This window comes from Eptatretus burgeri, chromosome 18 (genome assembly GCF_056783735.1).
Source record: "Eptatretus burgeri isolate ZD-2024b chromosome 18, Ebu_testis_v1, whole genome shotgun sequence".
NCBI lineage: Eukaryota > Metazoa > Chordata > Myxini > Myxiniformes > Myxinidae > Eptatretus > Eptatretus burgeri.
Window position 1 is genome coordinate 35,739,204 of NC_140978.1, and position 18,473 is coordinate 35,757,676.

Here is an 18,473-nt window from a genome sequence, read left to right on the forward strand (position 1 = left end):
ACTTCAATGTGAATTGCAAGGACATTTGTACAAAGTGGATAAGTTCATGGGACTTTAACCTCAGGTTTGGAACCATTTTCGCCACGGGTTCAGATGTGAACACTAAGCAGGCCAAGCCATGTATTTAGTGGAAAATGTCCAAGGTAAATTGTTCAAAGCAAAGTAGACTCATGCTGTGCATTTACAACAAAGGTAAACATGTCAATAATTCGTCATCTATTCAACATTGGGGAAGCAAGTAAGACAGAAAACCAGAGGAGGGGGGGGGAGTCTCATCAGCAGTAGAGTAAACTAGCCCAGGTGATGCAGGCCTTGAGAAAGTTTAAGATGGCTGCACAGCATTTGTGGCAAGCAACCCGTATTCATTTGTGCTTTGTTATTCTATTATTCACACCGGTGGTGTTAAATAAGGTAAGAGTAACGTTTTGGATTTTGATCGTCATCTTTGTTTGCCTTAGAACTTGGGTTCATGTATTTAAATGTAAAGTGAGTGATCTTTATTTCCAGGTAAATGCCATGCGATGGCCAGGTGGCATGAACACCATCCCTCAATCGATGTGCAGTGAGCCGTGCCGTCGGGGTGAGCGGAAGAAGGTGCGCAGTGGGCGACCATGTTGCTGGCAGTGTGAAGCGTGTGAGGGTTATCAGGTGCAAGCCGACGAATTCACCTGTAAAGACTGCCTTTTTGGCTGGCGTCCGACAGCCAACCACACGACCTGCGAACAGGTGCCCATTGTCAAGCTCGAGTGGCATTCGGCCTGGGCTGCGGTGCCAGTCTTCATTGCCATCGTGGGCATCATCGCAACGCTGCTCATCATCGTAACCTTTGTCCGTTTTAACGACACACCCATTGTCAGGGCCTCGGGTCGAGAACTGAGCTACCTTCTCCTCAGCGGAATATTCTTCTGCTATACCGTCACGTTCATGATGATTGGTGCTCCTAGCCCCGCACTTTGTTTCTTTCAGCGACTTTTCCTGGGTATGGGCATGTGCATCAGTTACGCGGCGCTCCTTACGAAGACGAACCGCATCTACCGTATATTTGAGCAAGGAAAACAATCGGTTGCAGCACCGCGGTTCATCAGCCCCAGCTCACAACTTGTCATTGCGTTCAGCCTCATTGCAATGCAACTCCTCGGCGTTGCCGTGTGGTTCATCGTCATCCCCCCGCACACGACTGTAGATTACGGCGAACATCGCTCATGGCCCCCGGAGAAAGCCCGCGCCGTGCTCACGTGCGATGTATCGGACCTGTCTCTCATGTGCTCACTCGGGTACAGCATCCTATTGATGGTCACCTGCACAGTATATGCTATAAAGTCCCGAGGCGTACCTGAGAACTTCAACGAGGCAAAGCCGATTGGGTTCACCATGTACACAACATGCATCATTTGGCTCGCGTTCATTCCTATCTTCTTCGGCACATCCAAGTCCCCAGACAAGGTGAGTTTGGAAAGCTAAGCTGGAAGAAGTCGCATTGACCTACTGACCCAACCCTTTCGCTATTTTGCCTTTTGTTTCTACCTTCTGAGAAAATTGTCATTTTGTGCTTTTTTTTTTTTTTTTGGTCTTCACTTGTTTTGTTTTGGGGTTTTTTGTGATGAGAAGTCTTGTTTTTCTTAACCACGTACAGTGAAGTCTTATGAACAGGGAATGTCTTTGAAATGGATTTCTACAAAATTAGAGTGAACAGAATAGACTAATAGGAAACAGCACAACAACTGTACACAATGAGCGAGGCAATGGATGAATAGGAGGGCAGAGGATAGGGAAGGATGGCCCTAACCCTAAAGGTGTGCATGCTGGAGGGACTGGGGTGGGACTGAGGGCTTAATTAATAGCAGAGGGAGCAAGACCAGAAGAGAGGCAGTAGAAAACAGAAAGGCCACCGACTTGTCTGTGATAAAGAGGAAATGGCCGTGTGTTTCTGTTTTATGGGAAATGCCAATGATATGAAGAGCCCTGTATTCCACGGCATCCAGTAAAGACACTTGAAGCGAGGACACCGGCCCATGGGGAGAGAGCAGTACTTCAAGGAACTATGGACAAAGGCCTTGCAGGCTGTGAGAAGTTCAGATTTACGAAGAAAGGATGTGGCATGATGGAAGATGTCTGGTTTGCGACGGGCTTTGATATGTGGTCTGCGGTGGGAGAGGTCATTGCTGATGGGGAAGGAATGGAGTCGCAGAAGAAGATCAAAGACTTCACAGGAAGGAGCACTTTGCTACGGCAGGAGCGATTCCATCACTGCCCACTTACAGCTATGGCACAATGTACACAATTGATTATCACTGTCTGTAGACTATATAGGTGGTCAGGCAACGTGTTTCCAGGACAAAATAAAAATTCACTTATCTTAGGATCTACTGACATGTGTTCCCTTCAAGACAGGCACCTTGTGATGTAACATGCTAAGATCATGATACCTGTAGTTTACAGAAGGTAACCAAGCCGATTGTGATTGCTTTAACCATCTCCCAGGAAATCCTAGTTGCGCCGTAACATCATCCCTGTGGTTAAAATCACGTTTTTAGTTGTATAGAATATGTAAATATCATCGTTGTAGCCGTTTTAATTGATGCTCTGCAATTACCAACATTGAACGTGTCTCTGGGAATGCATCCAAAGGGTTCGTTATTCCTGATTATTTCTTATTTCTTTTTCATGGTTATTCTCGTAGGAGGTTTTCCTTTTCTGATGGGCTGCCATGAAGAGTTACATTTGTTTAGGCATTTTATGTTTCTTTGTCCGGAGAATGTATGGACGACTGACCCTGGCAATTCTCTGCGATGCTTGGCAACCCTAAAGGAATATGGTGATCGCTTTGAAGGATAATGTGAATGGGGCAGCATTACTTTGAGGATTTTTGGCGTGCTCTGAATAACAAATGCTATACAGAGCAAAGGTTCTCTCAATGTCATTTAACATTTAATAATTCTCTTCAGATGTGCACATTTATTGGAGGCAAGCCCTGCCCCTGCCATGGCATTGAACGAGGAAGGTTCAGTGGGTGGTGTCGGTAATTCTCGAAACCCCAAACTTTGCTTACAGACTTTGGCATTGCAAAGTATAATGTAACTGCTTATTTTCACTGACAAGGCACTGTTATCCACGAGATATGTTGCAGGATCAACATATGTCATCAATATATTTTCAACCAGACTCAGTGGTTTGGTGGTTAGAGCTTCCGCAATGATTCTGGAAGGGTTCGATCCTGATCCTGACCCTGACCGAGTCATACCAAAGACTTCTTTAAAGATTGTAGGTGTTGCTTCTTCATTTGACTCTTGGCATTTAGATGATAGAGCACAGACAACACAGTAGTCACCACTTTATATGGCAGGTTGGGGGAGGTGGGGTCCCAAAAAGTACCGGGACCTGATGGCACCATGAGTACCCAGTGTGGTCAGAAAAATTCTATTTCCCAAGGGTGTGTGTGTGTGTGTGTGTGTGTGTGTGTGTGTGTGTGTGTGTGTGTGTGTGTGTGTGTGTGTGTGTGTGTGTGTGTGTGTGTGTGTGCGCGCGCGTGTTTGATTTGTATGTGACTGCTCTTCCATGAGCCTTAGCAGAATAAAATTAAACACTTTTAATTATTTGTCGGTGATTACGGTGTTTTGACAGAAACAAAAGCGGAGAACGACTGAATGTTGGATCTCTTTGCTGAGAATGGTTCAGGTGATTGTTAATGCTATATTTGGCCGGCACTCAAGGAGGTTGTATTCTTAGAAAGCACCTTACAGTACAATGAGAAACTGAACTATGTGAGCCAGCTGTAGCAGCCATCATGCATATCGCAAAGTAGAAAAAAAATCCTTTAAAAAATACCAGAAGATCTTCACCATGGCTCTCAAGTATTACAATCCACTTGGCAGAAGAAGGGTGGACTCGCTATAAGATGAGCAACATTACCAGAAACTATCCAAACTGGAGAGCTCATAGAACACCTCTCCCCATGCAGTGTTCAGGTATATAATACAATTGAAATATAATAAAGATTTTAAAGGTTGTATAGACAAATACCGGAAGTTTAGCGCCATCGATGCAGTCTTAAACACCATCTATATATTAATACTGAAGGATCAATTTTGTGCTCCTCTGAGCGGTCACGTCACGTTTTTCTCAGTACTGTGACCTAGACTGAAAGAAACTTCATACCTGTAAGAGTGCATCGCACATAGTGGTAATGGTCAACCTTCAACTCTGAAGCATCTATATATTAATACTGAAGGACCAATTTTGTGCTCCTCCTGGCGGTCACGTCACGTTTTTCTCGGTACTGTGACCTGAGAAGTTTTGACACGGTGTACGTCAAAGTAGACACGTGCACAAATCAGGGAACTTCTTCACAAGGAGTAGTGTACACCAAAAATGTCGTGTACAACGACGTTTTGTAGGCCTCATTAGGTAAGGCCATGGAGTACATTGACTGGGATCCGGCTCTTACGAGAGCCGCCACTGGTTGTCATATTGGGCTCATTGAACGGAATCCGTCTGTGATGGGGTTTCGGCTCGTCTTATATAATACTGTATGTCCAAGTATTGCAAAACTGGAAGTTTTTGGAAGTGACAAAAAGGCAATTTGTGTTTTTTAGTGTTGAAGTATGCAACTCAATTTAAATAAAACCAGAGAAAACATTATTTAATATTTTTTCTTGAATCCAACATGGCTGCCAAACCATGTGACCTATCAATTAGAAAATATCAAAAGGCACCAGTTCACCACTTGCTTGATATGTGTACCAAATTTCGTAAATAGATCTTGAGGGGATTTGTAGTTAAGCTCCGGAAACGAAATGTGACGGACGGACTGACGGAACCCATTTCTATATCCCCCACTAACTTCGTTGGTTGGCGGGGGATAATAAAGATTTAAAAGGTCGTACAAAAATTTTTTCTGGAACTTTACCACCGTTTGTGGGAAATCTTATACACCACCTTATTTAACATGTACCATCAGTTATTTGTGCCTGTTGTTTGTGTCCTTTATGAAATCCTTAAAAACAGTAAGTTTCCTGTTTGGAATGATTTTCAATTTTGTTTGACGGGCAGACAGAGTATTATCTCGCTCTCTCTGTGAATGTGCAATTGGGACGAATTCAGAGCCAGAAGTATTGCTGAACTGCAAGTTCCTTTTCCGATTCATGTTCAAAATATAACATTTCATTTATAGTGGGGCAGATCAGGTATGGGAGCATGTGCCAGAACAGCACGTCACTGCGTCCACTTTCCGCCGGTACTCCAGGGGCCTCCGTCTGGCCATCCTCCAGGCAGATGCCAGGCCCAACCCCATCTCCTTGAGATGATGGTCAACCTGTTGCAACCATGAGGCACGTGGTCGACCCACTGGCCTCCTCCACTCATGAGACTCCCTCGCTGAGAGAATCTGGTGAGCAGGATCAGAGTCAGGAAAAAGAGCCACATGTCCATACAGCCGCAACTGACGCTCACGGACTATGCAGGTAACAAATCTCATCCGAGTCTCTCTCAGCAACCGCTCGTTGGACACAAAATCCGACCAGCGATAGCCAATAATTCTCCGAAGAGACCTGGTACCAAAGGAATTAAGTCTCCGTCTCAGATCCTTGGTCAGAGTCCAAGTCTCGCACCCATAGAGCAAGACTGGAAGTACCAAGGATCTGAAGACTCGGACTTTCGTCCTCCCGCACAGGTACCGGCAGCGCCACACCCCATGATCCAGTGAATCCATGACTCCCCAGGCCCGACCCAGACGTCTATTGACCTCTGACTCGCAGCCAGCAGAGACATGAATATCACTGCCAAGGTAAGTGAATCTCTCCACGACCTCAACATCCTCACCACAAACAGACACAGACAGGACAGCAGCATCCAAGATGTCACCGAAAACCTGGATCTTAGTTTTGACCCAAGAAACCCGTAATCCCAACGGCTCTGACTCCTCATTCAGCACCTCGAGGGCCCCCAAGAGGATGTCTAAAGTCTCCGCAAAGATGACTGCATCATCTGCAAAGCCAAGGTCCGAGATCTTGACATTCCCAAATGACACACCGCAACTTGATCTCTCCGACATCCTCCCTAGAATCCAGTCCATACAAGTGCTGAAAAGTGTGGGGGCAAGTACACATCCCTGACGAACTCCAGTAACAACTGGAAATAAGTCAGAGATGGTACCACCACACTTCACAGCACTCTCAGTACCAGAATAGAGTTCAGACATCAGATCGATCAGGTTTGGTGGCACCCCACAAAGACCAAGAATCCTCCAGAGGACATCCCGATTCACTGAATCGAACGCTTTACAGAGATCAACATAGGCTGCAAGCAGCCCCTGCCGAAACTCTCGTCTGCGTTCGGTGAGGACACGAAGTGCAAGGATACGGTCAATCGTTAACCTCTTTGGTGTAAAGCCTGACTGCTCTGGACGCTGGTGATCAAGCAGATGGTGGCGAACCCTATCGAGAATTATCCGAGCAAAGACCTTGCCCGGCACTGAGAGCAGCGTCACCCCTCGGTAGTTGTTGCAGTCTTGGCAATCACCCTTCCCTTTCCAGAGAGGGACAACAAGGCCCCTCTTCCAGTCAGTTGGGATGATGCCTGTGTTCCAGGCAGAGCACAAAACTGCATGCAACGACACGAGTGCAGCATTTCCACCAGCCTTGAGAAGTTCGGCATGGATGCCACAGATCCCTGGAGCTTTGCCCCGTTTCAACTGGTTCACCGCAGCCCGTGTTTCCACAAGCGAAGGTGGACCACAGTTGATTCGAGGGTCAGCAACAGGGATTGTAACACCCTTGACGTCCAACTCGACAGTTGGGGGATCAGCCTGGTACAACCACTCAAAGTAACCGGCCCAGCGGGCCTTCACTTCAGACTCCTCTGTCAAGAGCCTACCACACTCTGCTCGAACTGTAGTGCTCCGAGGGATGGGCTTGGATGAACGTAATGCGCGAATTCCCCTGTAAGCGGGACGAGAATCACCTGTCCACAGGTGATGCTCTACCCCCTCACAGATTCCTCGCACATAGGCCTCCTTGTCCACCCTCAGTGCACGTACAGTTTTACGCCTCAGCTCCCTGAACAGCTCAGCTCTGCCATTCAGCCTGGCCCTGCGACTCTGGTCAATGGTATCCAGTGTCCTTTGAGAGACAAAATTCTTCTTTGCCCTGTGGTGAGCTCCAAGGCATCCACCGGCAACATCAAGGACGGTGGTCTTGAAGGCGCTCCACAACTCTTCAGGACCCCCCAAAGCACCCAGACCCCCCAAGTGTCCACTCAGCCTGTTCGCAAACTCCTCAGCTACTCTCTCATCCCTGAGCTTGGCAACATCCAGCCTCGGCTGGGATGGTACCATTCTCCAGGATTTAAGGTGCAGCTTTAGAGTTGCTACAACAAGCCTGTGGTCAGTATTGAGGAACTGAGCACTCCGGTAGACCCTGCAGTTCTGGATCATCCTCCAACGACCGTCAATGAGGACATGGTCAATCTCCTTTGCCACACCGCCAGCGTTGGAATACCAAGTCCAGCGATGAGCTTGTGGGCGCTGAAACCATGAACCAGCCACCCTAAGTCCATGACTTCTTGCAAAGTCAAGGAACTTAGTGCTATTCTGGTTCATTGTTCCTGACCCATGGGGACCAACACACACCTCATAACTGTCCCTATCAGTTCCAGTCGATGCATTGAAATCCCCCAAGACTAGAAGTGTATCTCGTCTGGGGCACTGATCAACCACAGACTCGAGTGTGGCGTAGAATGCATCCTTCACGGTGAGATCACTCGCCTCAGTCGGAGCATAAACAGAGACCAGGGAAATGACACCTAAGGAGTGACGAATCCTTAATCTCATAATACGCTCGTTGACCGGTGTTACCTCAATTATCATTGGGGTCAGCTTATTGGACACAGCTACAGCAACTCCTTGGGTATGGTAACCATCAGAGCGACCAGACCAATAGTAGGTGTAACCACCCACCATTATCTCGCCGCAATCCGGTCTCCGAACCTCAGAGACAGCTGCAATCCCGATGTCCAAACGCTTGAGCTCAGATGATAACAGAGACAGGTGATCATCCTCTCTTAGGGATAGGACATTCCAGGCACCCACCCGAAGGGACCGCCTCAGGTTCACCCAAGGAGACCGCCGTCTGGTGGACGACACCTCAGCACCACTCCGACACACTCTCCCGCAATCTGACCCAGGGATGTTACCCCGTGGTTTCCCTCCTATCAAAGATTGGGGGTCCCGAAGGCTTTGCCCCAATCCCGTCATCCGGTGAGCTGCCCTGCGAAGGGAAGCTGCACAGGAGGTACTCCCACGGAGTGGGTTTTCAGATTTTTTTGCGTTTTTGCGTTTTGCGGAATGAAGGGTTTTACGGTGGCTGGAGTGCAAATCCTGCCACCAACATCCTAATAAGAATTGACCCAACTGCAGGAGGACGTCCGCAGACACAGTTGGGCACTAGATATGGATGGCCGTTGGCTCACAAGGAGCTCCTCCGCCCTTTGAGGCTTATAGTGGGGCGGCTTAGCCCAAATATTCAAAAGAATTGTGCATTTTGTGATACAAGCACCAAATTTGGCGCAAATGTACATTAATATGTTGCGAACATTTTCAGATATTGGGCCACTTGAAATTATCTCTTTATGTCCGCCATATTGGATTTCAAAATGGCCGCCACTTGAAATCTACATTTGCTCTTATCTCTGGACGTAATGCAGCTATTAACTTGATTCTGGAATCTAAATGTATGTTTTTGGGGGCAAGGAATCCAATGGTACCATTTTCAACTTACTATTATCTATCACAATCTGTTATATAATTTAATTTGGAAATTATCTAGGCAAATATTGGATTCAACACAATACTTTGAAAAGAGTGTCTTAGTTCTGTAAATATAAATAAATAAAAAACAATACTAAATCACTCGTAACAACTCAGACAAGCTCATATATATACTGGCAGTCTAAAATATAAATTCACATCAAGTGACTGCAGCAGCACTGTACATCCTGCAACACCGTGCCCACAACCACTTCTGTCTGGGAGAAACCAAGGATGCAGATGACCTTCCGGAGTTTGAAGACTGGTGTTGCCAGAGAGGAGAAGACATCCCCCAGTTTCACTCCTGGGCAACCGTGCTGGAACTAGAACTGTTGGTTCTAGTGTATGTGCGTTCTCTCAGGCAGAGATCGTTAATGATGTACCTCGATGCTCTGACAGAGCTGGTCCCCTGGTTCCATGCACTGGATCACACCCACTATGCTAGGTGGATACCAGTGCACCTGTAGGACATGGCCGAACTCACCATCAAACACCCAGATGTAGCCAGGAAATTCAGGGAAAGCCACTTCACTGTTCAGAAAACACAGAGGGTGTTCTCTTCAATCCCGATTTACCAGGCACATGAGCAGAATAATGCCTGTATCAAAGGAGACGGTGGAGCAGTTGGGCTCACTGACAACCCTAGTGCCCTACGTCGCTGGATGGTTGCGGGACCAGAAGTTGCCAGGGTGATCGAAGAATTCCAGGATGGGAACCAACACTGGAGACGGCAAACAGCAGACACACATCATCATGATCAGACGCCAAGTGTACAGGCCTCATTTGTGAAAGATGTTCGCTCTCTCGTCGGTATCATAGAGGAGATGGGCAACCCATTCGAGGAGGAGAGTCAGTATGTAGTCAAACTGGACACAAAGGACATCACAGATCCTGCTGCTGTGGAGACCGTGATGAATGCCAAGAGGATTGGCCAAGAGCAGTTCGAGGCTTTCACCAGAGAGTGTCTGTTGGACAGAACAAAGGCAGTGGATGCACCCATTCCTCGTAACAAGCTGAAGATGTTCAGCACTTCCACTCCAAGAAGCCAGAGCATAGGTCAGCAACAGCTCGCCTCCATCAAGAATGACCGTGAACTCTTCGCACGCCTGTACATTGGCTACCAGACGAGGTATGGAAACCTTGAGGAGTTCTTTTGTCACGAGAATCAGGCATGTCCTCCTGCATTGTCTGATGGTGGAAGCCTCTGCACTGGTACCAAGAGTGATCTCCTCACATGCTTGGAAGAAGTCTCCGACGCAAAGACAGAGGCTCCTGTCACGACCTGTATTGTGCTTGATGGAGCAGCCATTGTCCAGATGCTGAAGCCGGCTGCATCAAAGACCTTTGAAGAGTATGCGCAACAGATCTTCATCCCATATATGTCCACGAAGCTGCAAACAGTATCACGCCTGGATCTGGTCTGGGATACTTCCCTTGCTGATTCACTGAAAGGTAGTACACGTGCAAAGCGGGGACAAGGTGTGCGGAGACGTGTGGTGGCTGCCGCAGCCATACCAGGAAACTGGCAGAACTTCCTACGAGTGGACAGCAACAAGGCCGAGCTGTTCAGGTTCCTCTCAGCAGCTCTCATGGAATGGTTTGACCAGGAGGACAAGCAACTCATCATTACTGATGGAGAGGCAGTGCTCAGCAAGCCACTACTGCCAGATCTGACCTCACTCGCCCCATGTAACCATGAAGAAGCTGACAGTCGGATGTTGCTGCATGCATCTCACGCAGTCCAGCATGGACACCATACAATACTCATCCGGACTGTAGACACCGATGTTGTAGTGCTGGCAGTGTCCCTGGCACAGGAGTTGTAACCAGAAGACAAACTGTGACTGGCATTCGGAACAGGCCAGAGTTTCCGATCCAAGCAGCACACGAAATAGCAGCTGGATTGGGACGAGAGAAGGCTCGTGCACTGCCAATGTTCCACGCTCTAACTGGATGTGACATTGTGTCTAGTTTTCATAGACATGGCAAGAAGACTGCGTGGGCAGTCTGGACGGTACTGCCAGAACTCACTGAGGCGCTGCTGCTGTTGTCCTCTGCACCTCATGACATACCAGACGATGCAATGCGCATCATCGAGAGGTTCATGATCCTGTTGTATGATCGAACCAGCAAATGCACAGACATTGACAAGGCCAGAGGGAAACTCTTCGCAAGGAAGAACAATGTGCAGCTCATCCCTCCAACGAAGGTAGCTCTGGAGGAACATGTCAAGAGGGCAGTGTATCAAGGTGGACATGTGTGGGGTCAGATACTGCTGCCAGCACCAGAGCTCCCTCCACCAACCAACTGGGGTTGGTCAAGGACTGGAGAAGGACAGTACACACCTTACTGGACCAGGATAACTGAGGCAGCTCACAGCTACATTGAGCTGGTTTCTTGCAAGTGCAAGAAAGGGTGTGTGAGGTGCTGCAAGTGCAAAAAGGCTGCCCTTCAGTGCACAGCCCTCTGTGTGTGTGAAGGGGACTGCACATGATGATGAGTCAACAACATACATGTACTTGTGGCAATGCTGAACTTGTTAACATGACACTGTTTATGTACACGTATCTTCAGTACCGGTATATACCTAGCCTCAGATACCAGTACACCTAGCCTCAAATACTAGACCATGTAGCATGTCAGAATTATACCTAAGACAGAACTAATTACAGAACTAAGACATTCTTTTCAAAGTATTGTGTTGAATCCAATATTTGCCTGGATAATTTCCAAATAAAATTATATAACAGACTGTGATAGATAATATTAAGTTGGAAATGGTACCATTGGATTCCTTGCCCCCAAAAACATACATTTAGATACCAGAATCAAGTCAATAGCTGCATTATGTCCAGAGATAAGAGCAAATGTAGATTTCAAGTGGCGGCCATTTTGAAATCCAATATGGCGGACATAAAGAGAGAATTTCAAGTGGCCCAATATCTGAAAATGTTCGCAACATATTAATGTACATTTGTGCCAAATTTGGTGCTTGTATCACAAAATGCACAACAGGTTTGCTATGCTGCTACACTATTAAATAACTTGTTCCTCGATCATAAACTGACGTTCGTGGACAGAAGGACAGACAGACAGACGTGAGCCAATTGCTTAACCCCATGTTTCGCTTCGCACATTATGCGGACAACAAAACGAATTTCCATACCGGATCGGTCGAGGCCCGGGTTACCAACGACCGCCACCGGTACCGGTGGTCAGCAGGGTACCAGTGGAAATTGTGCTACTGCTGGGCGAAGGAGGAGAAGGAGACGGGGAAGGCGAGTCCGGAGGCAGTGGGAGAGGGGGAAGGGTAGAAGTGTGGAGGTGAGAGTTGGAACTCTGAATGTTGGGACGATGACTGGCAAAGGGCGAGAGTTGGCTGATATGATGGAGAGAAGAAAGGTGGACATACTGTGTGTACAAGAGACCAAGTGGATGGGGAGTAAGGCGAGGAGCATTGGAGGTGGTTTCAAACTGTTCTACCATGGTGTGGATGGGAGGAGAAATGGTGTCGGGATAATCCTGAAGGAAGATCATGTCAAGAGGGTATTGGAGGTGAGGAGGGTGTCTGACCGAGTGATGAGTGTGAAGTTGGAAATTGAAGGGGTGATGATGAATGTCATCAGTGCATATGCCCCACATATGGGGTGTGAGATGGAATATAAAGAAGATTTCTGGAGTGAGTTAGATGAAGTGGTGGAGAGTGTATCCAAGGATGAAAGAGTGGTGATTGGAGCAGATTTCAATGGACATGTTGGGGAAGGGAATAAAGAGGATGAGGAGGTGATGGGGAGGTACGGTCTCAACAAGAGAAATGTGGAAGGGCAAATGGTGGTAGAGTTTGCAAAAAGAATGGAAATGGCAGTGGTAAACACGTATTTCAAGAAGAAGGAGGAACACAGGGTGACATACAAGAGTGGAGGAAAGTTCACACAGGTGGATTACATCTTAAGTAGGAGATGCAACCTGAAAGAGATTAGTGACTGTAAGGTTGTGGCAGGGGAGAGTGTAGCTCGACAGCATCGATTGGTGGTCTGTAGGATGACTTTAGAGGTGAGGTTGAGGAAGAGAGTGAGGGCTGAACCAAGGACCAGATGGTGGAAGCTGAAGGAGGAAGACTGTTGCGTGAAATTTAGGGAGGAGGTGAGACAAGCGTTGGATGGTGGTAAAGATGGGTGGGATGATTGGGCAACGACAGCAGAAGTTGTGAGGGAGATTGCTCGGAAGGTACTTGGTGTGACATCTGGACAGAGGAAGGAAGATAAGGAGACTTGGTGGTGGAATGAGGAAGTACAGGAAAGTATAAGGAAGAAGGGGTTGGCGAAAAAGAAGTGGGATAGTCAGAGAGATGAAGAAAGTCGGCAGGAGTATAAGGAGTGGCGTCGAAAAGCAAAAAGAGAGGTGGCTAAGGCCAAGGAAAAGGCATATGACGAGCTGTATGAGAAGTTGGATACAAAAGAAGGGGAAAAGGATTTATACCGATTGGCAAGACAGAGGGACCGAGCTGGGAAGGATGTGCTGCAGGTTCGGGTGATAAAGGACGCAAATAGGAATGTGCTGACGAGCGAGGAGAGTGTGTTGAGAAGGTGGATGGAGTACTTTGAGGAGCTGATGAATGAAGAAAATGAGAGAGAGAGAAGGTTGGAAGAGGTGGAGATAGTGAATCTGGAAGTGGGGTGGATCAGTAAGGATGAAGTGAGGACTGCTATGAAGAAGATGAAAAGTGGAAAGGCAGTTGGCCCAGATGGTATACTAGTGGAGGCATGGAAGTGCTTAGGAGAGATGGCAGTGGGGTTGTTAACCAGATTGTTTAATAACGTCTTGGAAAGTGAGAGGATGCCGGAGGAGTTGAGATTAAGTGTACTGGTCCCGATTTTCAAGAATAAGGGTGATGTGCAGAGCTGTGGAAATTACAGAGGGATAAAGTTGTTAAGCCACACCATGAAGTTGTGGGAAAGAGTAGTGGAAGCTCGGTTGAGAGGAGAGGTGATGATCTGTGAGCAGCAATATGGGTTTATGCCAGGAAAGAGCACCACTGATGCGATGTTTGCTTTGAGAATGTTGATGGAGAAGTATAGGGAAGGCCAGAAAGAGTTACATTGTGTGTTTGTGGATTTAGAGAAAGCTTATGATAGGGTGCCAAGAGAGGAGTTGTGGTATTGTATGAGGAAGTCGGGAGTGTTGGAGAAGTATGTGAGGATCGTGCAGGATATGTATGAGGACAGTGTGACAGCGGTGAGGTGTGCGGTAGGAATGACGGACCGGTTTAAGGTTAAAGTGGGATTGCACCAAGGATCGACTCTGAGCCCTTTCCTGTTTGCAATGGTGATGGACAGGTTGACGGACGAGATCAGACTGGAGTCTCCATGGACCATGATGTTCGCGGATGACATCATGATCTGTAGGGAGAGTAGGGAGCAGGCTGAATCGAGCCTTGAGAGGTGGAGGTACGCACTGGAGAGAAGGGGAATGTTAGTCAGTAGGAGTAAGACGGAGTACATGTGCGTAAATGAGAGGGAGGGTGGTGGTATGGTGCAGTTGCAAGGAGTTGAGGTGGGGAAGGTGGATTGGTTTAAATACTTGGGATCAACTGTCCAAAGTAATGGAGAGTGTGGGAGAGAAGTGAAAAAGAGAGTGCAGGCAGGATGGAGTGGGTGGAGAAGAGTTGCAGGAGTGATTTGTGACAGAAGCGTAGCTGCAAGAGTGAAGGGGAAAGTATACAAGACGGTAGTGAGACCAGCTATGTTGTATGGTTTGGAGGCGGTGGCGCTAACAAAAAGACAGGAAGCAGAGCTGGAGGTGGCAGAGTTAAAGATGCTGCGATTCTCGTTGGGAGTGACGAGGATGGATAGGATAAGAAATGAGTATATTAGAGGGACAGCGCTGGTAGGACGGTTTGGAGACAAAGTGAGAGAGGCGAGATTGAGATGGTTTGGACATGTGCACAGGAGGGAAGCGGAGTATATCGGGAGAAGGATGTTGAAGATGGAGCCGCCAGGCAGGAGGAGAAGAGGAAGGCCAAAGAAGAGGTTCATGGATGCGGTGAGGGCGGACATGCGGGTGGTTGGAGTGTCAATGGAAGATGTGGAGGATAGAGCGAAATGGAGACAGTTGGTCCGCTGTGGCGACCCCTAACGGGAGCAAGCCGAAAGAGGAAGAAGAAGAAGATGTTTCGCTTCGCACATGTGGAGTAAATATGCAGTGGAAGTCCAGACGACAAAAATGGAAATAATCAAAAAATAATCTGCAACACTGGAGTGAAGAAGCCATCATAAACAATAACAGAAACAAGTTTCAGCTTGTGAAAATGCGTATAAGAAAGTTTACTTTGAAGTTTGCTTTCATCAGGTATAATGGTGACGTCATGACATCACCAAAGACTTCGATATCTCATATCACCGGAAGTACTACTGTAAAAATCTACACACATACCAGGAAACTGAGCATAATTCTGAACAACAGTGACTGCAAGCGCATATGAACCTGATGAACTCAAAAAGTTCGACAGGCAACCAGTAATATACAGGCCAATACATCTCCTGAGTGGATGACTTCCCAGCAAAACTCATCAAAATGACAGGGCGAAATGGCATAAAACTGATGTACTGACAATGTAATGTCATTCCGAGAACCAAGAGATTGCCCAGAGACTGTAAACAAGGCTGTTTTTATCGCCACCCCCATCAAAAGGGTGACGTCAGAGGATGCGAGACCAGCCGGAGGATTGCGCTCATTACTCACACGAGCAAGAAACATTACCCAAGATAGAATACGACAATGTTTACAGGGGGAATTACCGCCTAAACAAGCATGGCCTTTATAAAGGACATGGCACTCGAGACCAAACTGCAATTATGAGAACAAACCTAGAGAAGTGCAAGGACTTCCAAAGGTCTTAAACCTGTGCTTCTCTGATTACACAAACACATTTCATTGAATCAAGTACCACGCACTTCGGAAAGTTTCTTTTTAAGGAAATAGGAATCCCACCATATATCGTAACAGGCTGCACGATGTACAACAAACAACTGTACGAGCTGGGAAAGGAAACGATGAGTGGTTTAGCATTGAATGAGGTGTTAGGCAGAGGTGTATTCCCTTCCGCTGGTTGTTCAACCGACATGCGGAACAAATAATGAGGAGGGCACTTGATGGATATCAAGGAGGGATACCTATAGAACAGCATGAAGTTGGCAGATTTAAGGTTTGCCGATAACACCACACTGAAAATTCTTCTGAACTTTCAACACTAATGGAAAAAGTGGAAAAAGAAACCAACATTTTGCGACTACATATCAATGGTGATCGGTGGTGACACAACGGACCACGTGATCTTTGTGTATGGTAAAATGGTCGAATTAAGGGTGAGCAGGTTCTTTTATTTTTGTGCACTAATCACTAAAAACAGGTGTGCATAGATACAAGGAGTCTTGTGTTCCTAAATGCTACCGATGCTTGTGAATATTAGACTATGACAAAAAAAAGCGGAAAACAAACAACAATTTTGAATTATGGCATTGGAGGCGTATACTAGGGATTCCATGGACCACAAGAAGGTCCAACGGAAGCAAGCTGAAAGGCATTTCAAGACCAAAGTGGGGAGGTTGGTTTGGGGGGAGGCTGTGTGGGGTGACTCAGCAACATTGTATCGACGAGTAAATTCTTAAGGCACTCGAGCCAAATAAAAAGATGACAAGGTGACAACCTTGAGAAAACCATCTCGGAAGGAAAGGTGGTGGCTCAAGGCTATCGGCGGATCGACCAAATGAAAAATAAAACAACAATGTTGCGGTGGATCTACCAAGTGAAAAATTAAAACCTGTTATCAAATCGATGAAAGAATTTGGAGCCCTTGAAACAGACCAAAGAAATTCGAGGAAGGGGCCACCACATGTGAGTCCTCAAGGACCAACCATCCAATGCTAGTACGATAAATTTATTCCATCCATCCATTGGGACCATACTCTGTGCAAAGCGTTGGTGCTGCCGAAGCAGTCTCCTTGGCTATTGGGCACAATCCTGGATGGGTCGCCACTCCGACACAGTATACCAGCAGGCTGGCACTCATTTTGCCGACCTCGGAAGGATGACAGGCCGAGTTAACCCCACCTGGTATTAATTCAACAGCTGAGCGGGATTTGAACTCAGGACCCTAGGAACCAAAAACAACCACCCAAATCATTAAGCCAACACCAGGCATATACATTTATTGCACATATGATATTTTTTCTGGGTCTGAGGGAGCACAAGAATGTCTATAATCAGAAATGCGGTTGTAATGATCAGGCAAGGTGAATCAACCAAACGCTTGAAATAAACTGGACAACCGGCTTAATTTCCAATATAACCGATGGCGATATGAACGCAGCACCCCTTGCTGGCACAGCTAGGAGCACACACGCCAGTTATTGAGCCTGTCGATCCATCCGCATTGCGAAGATGCCGTACAGGTTTATTCCATCTTGTGCATTTTTCACAGTTTGCTCCAAGTCTGCTTTAACATTTGTGGATTCTTTGTTTTCTTGGACAGCAAAAGCCACGAACCCATCGGCAAGGCGTCACGCTGTGGGAACGACTCAGCACATTGGATGAGGTGTTAGGCAGAGAGTGTGAGGCTTGGCAAAGAGTCTGAACAAGGAGAATTGCGCATGGAAGACGAGGAGGATTGTGCGAGGAAGGAACAATCATCCGAGCCAAGAGGCAGGAAAGCGAATGGTTCCTGCAGAGGTGCGGGCTCACCACAATTCAACCTGAATAAAAGTGCTGGCTCAATAACCCTCCTATTTTCGTCTCAATTTTAGCCCTGAGCCCCTGACAGCTAAATTATTGTGAACATGGGGCACATGCTTTTCCGTGGGAGTGCACTCTGCATGCATCCTCATTTTGAAGCTCTTTGAGCTTAATTTGCAGCCTTGCTGTACGAACTAGTTGTGAAACTATCTTGGGAATAGCTGTGAGTCGTTTATTTTCTTCATAGTTTTTTCTTTCTAGTACCACCAAACCAATGAACACTTCTTCATTCACATAGTGCATTACAAACAGTGACATCTAGTACAGAGCCCTTCTTGATTGTCAGTAACCCTTTCCTCCCTCCCACCACCATACAGCACAATACAGATCATAATCTGAAAGCCAGACCCTCACAACGGAAGGACTATTTTGTGCATTTGAAAACATTTGTTCATTTCCTGTGGGTAAACTTTGTCTCCGACCAATTGTGCAATTTTGAAAATATTTTTTTTTGATAATGTCGGTTCAAATCTTCTTTTGTTTTGAAACTTTACTTGGGATTGTTGCATGCTAATGACAAGTTTCATTGTCTCTATTAGTTGTAACGGATTTGCAGTTGCAGCTTGAAGTTGCACGTTACGGTTGTCAAGTTATGTAGTTTCAGAATATGGTGGGGGATTCTGGGAAAGATGTAAGGGTTGCTTTGAAGCTTTGAATTTCCTGCGACGTGTATTTTTTTATTGTTGTTATTATCTGTATCGTTATCGATCAGGTGAAACATAATTCACAAACTGGTAGCAATTTTCTACTTACATCTGCCGTACAGGTTTATATCACACGTCTTAGTGAAGGAAGGTGTGCATTTACATAACGGCTTCAGGGTTAACGTATGGCATTCCTGGACCAATTCCAAATAGCAACTCCTACAACCATTGGGAACACA

The 18,473-nt window shown here is 46.7% G+C and overlaps 1 protein-coding gene across 1 annotated transcript in view; it reads left to right on the forward strand.

Annotated features, from left to right (window-relative positions):
- The window catches only part of LOC147008869 (metabotropic glutamate receptor 8-like), a 579,707-nt gene that overhangs the window by 545,210 nt on the left and 16,024 nt on the right, over window positions 1-18,473 (forward strand). Inside the window, exon 9 of the mRNA XM_085863764.1 lies at window positions 508-1,443. Coding sequence (XP_085719890.1) covers window positions 508-1,443 — 936 coding nt within the window. The remainder of the gene's footprint in view (window positions 1-507; window positions 1,444-18,473) is intronic.